This window comes from Vigna unguiculata, chromosome 4 (genome assembly GCF_037176805.1).
Source record: "Vigna unguiculata cultivar grain cowpea cultivar isolate G323 ecotype 2 chromosome 4, ASM3717680v1, whole genome shotgun sequence".
NCBI lineage: Eukaryota > Viridiplantae > Streptophyta > Magnoliopsida > Fabales > Fabaceae > Vigna > Vigna unguiculata.
The window spans coordinates 35,168,803-35,175,430 of NC_140795.1; the positions used below are offsets into that span (position 1 = coordinate 35,168,803).

Below are 6,628 nucleotides of genomic sequence, written 5' to 3' on the forward strand. Positions count from 1 at the left end.
AGGCCAGGCCTAAACTCGTACGAGATGAAAAGAAATGGGACTTACACGGGCCAACTTGGAGCGGGCTAACAGACTGTAATTTCTGTCTCGACCTGCTTCTTTTGAAACGGATTGGCGGACCGACCCGTCAAGCCTTATCCATTTTGCCAAGCCTATTCTTTTATTTTAGTTTTAGAGAAAAACAAATATTTTAAAATAATATTTATTTTGCACACTAATTAACTTCAAATGAACATCATGTGCGTACTAACATCTTCCACGTATAATCGACTCCTGGACCAGCATACCATTTCTTTTTATGTTTTTAGGTTTTTTTTTTCAATATACTATTATGACTCCTTCTATTTTTATTTTAATTATTTTGTTCACGGTTCTATTTTGATTCCGGTTGCAAAGATCATAAGGATAAAGTTTCAATTTTTTAAATTTTTTATCCTTTCACCCTCTCTATAATTCTTGTACAGGGACAATGTCAACGGATTAGTAGAAAATATATATTAAAAAAGAAAAAAGTAAACGTTGTTTTGAGACTACACCAAATTAGTATTGCTTTTTCTTCTAACGACAACAAAGAAGCCATTAAGGCCCAAACATTTAAAGTAAAGTTTATTTATGTATTATATGATGTCATGGTGTGAGCTGGCCCCACTATCGCATGCTTATCTTCTAGATGCACTCCAACCTCCAAAGTTGACTCCACATCAAAATTACAAATACGCGTATATTTTATCAGCATACCATGGATAAATTAATATTTTATTCAACTTACATAAATGAAATTTTTTATACATTGTTAAATTTCAATTTTGTAATTAATTTAGAACAATTGTGTGTATTAGATTATCTTTATTTTTTTCAATGTAAACTAAACCTATAAGGTTTATCAATAACTAGGTTTTTTTATTAAAAAAGTTTAATTACTAGTTTTAATTTATTTTTGTCGAATTATGTTAACTCAAGTTTATTTCCAAATTAAATTAACTAAGTCAAATAGATTAATTTATTACATATTGGTTTAAAATATATCACTTTAACTCGATTTACTTTTTTGTCGGTAAAAGATTTTGTAGCGTAATTTAACTCTTTAGATATTAGTGAATTCACTCATTTAAAAGTATTTTATCTTATTCTATCAATATATTCCATGCATTTAGTATAATAGATTGGCATAATTCATCATTACAATATCTAAAAGATAATTATAACGATATTTAAAAAAGATAACAATAATTATTATTATTATTATTACAAATATCAATTAACGTGTACATAGCGATAATAATAGATGAATTTGAAATAAAATCTGTATACATTATCATTCTATTGTCGACTTTTTGCTATATTCAGCCAAAAAAGCTGACCCAATATGCAAACGCGAGAAGCAGTTGAAGAACCTACCTTTTGACATTGTAAACAAATCTCATTCTCAAGCAAACTCTCCCAAAGTCACGAAGTGGTTGTTGAGAGTTTTTTTCTTTTTTTCTTTTTTCAAACAAAAACAAAGGGAACAACTCAACACGTTCTGGTTTTTCTCAGAGACACCCTTTTACTATTTCTCGTCTCCTTAAAAAAAAAACACATACCCAACATTCTCGTACCCTTGATCCTTTCTGGGGTGTCAACGATTTTCCCTCTCTCATTTTCCATTGCCGAAAAATCATACCTTGAAATTAAAACTTTTTTTTTTTTTGTGGGGGCGTGTCGTGAGAGATGTGCCCTTTAAGGTTTATCTTGGTGTTCTTCTCCGCCGTTCTGGCCGGTTACTTTGCCTGGAGAACGGTTCGTTCTGACCCGAAGATCGAGGTGTTTTCTGAGGATTCTGTTGAAGAAGATAGATCATCCAAGAAGGAAGATTTTGATTTCAGAAAGGTACCCTTCAAAACATGTTTGTTTCTACGATGATTCTTGTTTGAAAATAGGACAACCCAATTCACCTTTTGAATTTTTATGGTCGGTAGATTAGTTTCCTAGGATGAACGTGTTAAGGTTGCTGTATAACTTTTCAACACAGCTTAATGGGTTTTTTTTAAGAGATTAAAAATTCGAAATTCATGTTTGAGTGCTGGTAGTAAGTTTATTTTTGTTTTAATGCAAAATTTCTTCGGTTTATGAGTTTTAAGGATTTAACAGAGTTTGACTTTAAAAAAGGAAAAGATAAAAGGACAGGCTTCCAAATTCAGGTTTCTGAGAAATTTAGGGACATGTAAATTAGTTCGTTTGTTTCAAATTCAAAATTTCTACCATTGATATCAAATTTGTGTAATTTTTTATTTTAATGGATTTCTGGAATTTGGGTTCGAGTTTGCTGGAGAAAGTTTGCATTTTTCTTGTATATTATATTTTTGCACTATTTTTAATTGATACAAGATTCTGGTTTGAGGTTTATAATTGGAACAAATTTAGAGATTTTTTTATGAGGAGGTGGAATAAACTCCCGAAAATTTGAAATTCCTTTTGTTGTGGATAAGTTTTTTTTTTTTTTTAACATAATTTCTATAGTTCATATTTATGATATTTGAGTTTAATCTTGGTTTATTATTGACCAAAAAGTTGATTAATTTTTCAGATGATTGAGAATGGATTTTGGGTTTTCATTGACATGGCTAGTGGAAGGTATCTATGGAGGAATTTGAAGCAAACCAACAAAGATGCTGAATTGAAGAGCTCTTAAAAGGGACCATCTTCTTTAACCATTACTCTTTGTTTATGATTTGTCTTATGCAAAACCTAATACAAATTCTTGTATTCTCACTTTTCTTTGTGGGTTCAAGAATGTTTGGTGCATAATTGGGGATAGAAAAAACATTGTGGAAATCTCATTATTCTGCGTATTCTCTTTGTTTATATTTTTCTTTTTCTTCCATTTCCATGTAAAAACCTCTAAATGGCATAACTTGTGGCAAGTTTAGGCATGGATTTAGTTGAAGAAATTGAAAACCCCTAAATATTGTTTGTTAAGTTGATTAGAATTTGTTTCTTGTGAGATTCAACAGTTTGTGGTAATGTCAATGTGATTAGCTCAAAAATAATGCAAGATTTTTCACTAAATAGTTAGCTCCTAACTAAACCTTGTAATGATAGAACATTTATTTAACAATATATTAAAATATTAGATTAATAATTAATTAGTTAAACTATCTTTTTAGTTACTAAGAAATTGAGGTATTTTACTTTTAATCTTTAATAAATTTTTTCTTAAATTTTGGTTATTGAGATATTTATAGATTTCACATATAATCTCTAAAACACATACTATTTATATATAACTTTAATCAGTTTTAAATTTATCTATTTTTTTGGTTTTAATTAGTTAATAAATTATTTATTATTATTATGAGATAATTTTAATAAATGTCATAATATAAACCAATATAATATCTAATTTTAATTATATTATAATTGGTAACTAACTTTATCAATATTATCAATTTTTTTCTTATCTTTTTGGAATTATCTTTTTGGAATTATCTTTTTGGAATTATTTTTAAATTTAAAGAGTAGTGATAGATAATATAATTGTATTTGAAGGTGAATCTAAACTGATCTAAGTAAAAGATAAAATATTATTATTTTTTATTTTATGTTATATCCTACCTAAATTCTTATATTTAATTATATTATGAGATAATTTTATTCAATGGCATTTTGAATATATAAATTAACCAATCATGTGGTAAGTTAGACTAGAAAAACGTTTTATCATAATTGACGACCACAAGGAGTTTTCACATCTGCTCATACCAATAAATTGATGATCATCGCAAGAAAAGAAAACCACACAAAGAACATACAAATAAGCAGAGATGGTAAGCTAGAATAGAAAAACATTTTATCACAATTGCATATATTTTCATAGTCAAAGATACATACATCAACCAATCATGTGATGACTCACAAACAATACACTAAAACTTAAGACACGACTTATCCTCACCAGATGCTTGCACTTGTGGTGGCCTCTACTGCTCTGTAGAGCCAATTGCCAATGGGTTTCACCCTACCACTCACAAGGTTAGCCTTCAAATATGTAAGGCCTCCTACTACTCTCACCACTTAAGTTAGTACGCTCTACGTGAGACTAATTAACTCTTTAGCGTGTTAGGATGCAATCCTTACTTGAATCCTTACTAAATTATATAATGAGGCACCACCACGAACTTCGTGAATTACGTCCTAAGTATGAGGCACCATCATGAGCTCCCACTAATAGGGGTCATGGAATTATGTCTTGACCAATGAGGCACCACCACGCAACCATCGTGGAATTACGTCGTGACCAATGAGGCACCACCATGAGATCTCACCTAGAGATTCATGGAATTACGTCCTAACCAATAAGGAACCACCATGCAACTATCGTGGAATTACATCATGACCACACCAGAATCATGTTTCTCCAACCAACACAAAGTCATTATACATACCAATTTTATGTTAACATTTATAACCAATCATCTCATTCATGTTACATGCCAGGATCATGCCAAACTCATCAATTCCCACCCATAGACCATCCAATACATGCAAAATCACTCATTTCATGCTTTAACAAAGTAATTCAACAAAACATGTGGCAAACATCCAAGAACCGAGGAGAAAACAGAACTTGGACACATTCTCGACCAGTTCTCGCTCAAGCAAGAGGGTTCTCCCCTCAGGCGAGCTCCTTTTGCCTAGGCGAGAGCTCAAAAGGGGGAATAATGGTGTTGTCACGTTCTTTCGCTTAAGCGAGACCTACACTTAGGCAAGAGCCCTTCGCTTGGGTGAGATTATCAGATCTCCGCCATTGTTCACACATGCCAACACAGAGATTTATCCAGGACAGAGCATAGAACATGTTCATATCAATTTAAACGTCATACAATCACGAAAAACACAAGACAGAGCGGAAAAGCAAGCAAAAATACATTTGAACAAGAAACCCTAACTTCCCTTATCTAGAAAGAGCTAGCAAAAGACTTCGACACCAAATAGCGAAGCATAGCATCTCTAGGAACAGATTAAGGAGCTGGAAAAATAGCAGAACAGAACAGAAACGAGGTCATTGTGATGAGCCTCAGGGGAAACACGAAAATATGACTAGGGGGACTAGTTTGAGCTAAGAAACAACTTACGTGGAGTCGGAACTGGTTGAGCTAACTTGAGTACGAGCGAGCTCCAAACCCTAGCAGAGTTTCTGAGGAGAGAAAAAAAGAGGGTAAGCAAGGTACTGTTTTTGCAAAGTGGCAGAAATGAGGGGGGTTAGGCTGCTTTAGGGGCTTTGGACACCCCATGGGCCAGTCCTAAGCCCAACTGATTGGGGCAGTACTTAAACATTAGGGCAAAAATATAAGTGGGCCTTACAAAATAGATGTGGAAGAAATTATGAAGATGATGTACATTAGTTAAATAAGTCAAAGTTAAGATTTTTTTCTAAAAGTTGGAAAACTGTTACATGCAAAAAAATATGTTGAGTTAAATGTAGTTGAACAAGAGCAAATGAGAAATTATGTTCTCCAAAATTGTGATGATGTTTTGTCGTTTACTAAGTAAGGTCACTTTCTTAGACTACACATTTATTTTGTTGTGGTTTTATGTAATTCTATATCATTATGTCTTTTGTTATCAAATTGCACAAACAAGAATTGGAGATAGAAAATTCGCAAAATGTGGAACAAAGACATAAAAAAAGAATTTTTTTCAATGATTCAAAAAATATTAAGAATTAATTAAACTTGTTTTGGTTGTATTATTATATAATTCAACCACATTTATGTTATTATTGTTTTTTTAAGGTTAAAATACCTTCTTTTTCCCAATTTTGTCAAATTTTGTCAAATCAATCCTAATTTTATTTTTGTGCTCAAAAGGTCCTAATTTTCGTCAATTTTGTTCAATTTGGTCCTTTTTTGCTAACACCGTTTAAATCATTAACGGTCATAAACCATGACTGCCACATGTCATTTTGTGGTTTTTTATTTCTTTAAAAAAATTTAATGAAAATGTCCATGTGTCAACCCTACAGCGTGCCACATGTCATAGTCAATGTTTTATATACAATTTAGTCTCTATATTTGTTATTTTTGTTCAATTGAGTCCCAATTTTGTTTAAAATTGAAAAATTTTATCCCTATCGAAATTGGGACCAAATTTAATTTTTATATAAAAGTTATAATGATGTGAATTTAATATATTTAATAAAAATGTGAATTTTAATATAAAAATTAAATTTGGTCCCAATTTTGAGAGGGACAAAATTGTTCAATTTTAAACAAAATTAGGACTCAATTGAACAAAAATAACAAATATAAAGAGTAAATTGAATATAAAACATTGACTATGACAAGTGGCACGCTACTAGATTGACATGTGGACATTTAAAAAAATTTCAAAAAATTTAAAAAAAAAACACGAAGTGACACTTGGTAGTCACTGTTCATGGTCGTTAATGATTTAAATTGTGTTAGCAAAAAAGGACCAAATTGAACAAAATTGACGAAAGTTGGAACCTATTTGAGCACAAAAACAAAATTAGGACTAATTTGACAAAATTTGATGAAAATTGGGACCAAAAAGGTATTTTAACCTTTCTTTAGCAATGTAGAAAACGACGTGCGGCAGAATGATTAGTGTTTGGACAAAGAAAATT

At 31.2% G+C, this 6,628-nt stretch overlaps 1 protein-coding gene across 1 annotated transcript; it reads left to right on the plus strand.

Moving 5' to 3' along the window:
* Positions 1–1,402: 1,402 nt before the first annotated feature.
* On the plus strand, positions 1,403–2,844 carry LOC114181258 (Methyltransferase-related protein). The gene is made up of 2 exons (XM_028067665.2): positions 1,403–1,869; positions 2,567–2,844. The coding sequence occupies exons 1-2, from the start codon at positions 1,711–1,713 to the stop codon at positions 2,669–2,671; spliced, it is 264 nt and encodes an 87-aa protein (XP_027923466.1). The 5' UTR covers positions 1,403–1,710; the 3' UTR covers positions 2,672–2,844.
* The last annotated feature ends 3,784 nt before the right edge of the window (positions 2,845–6,628 follow it).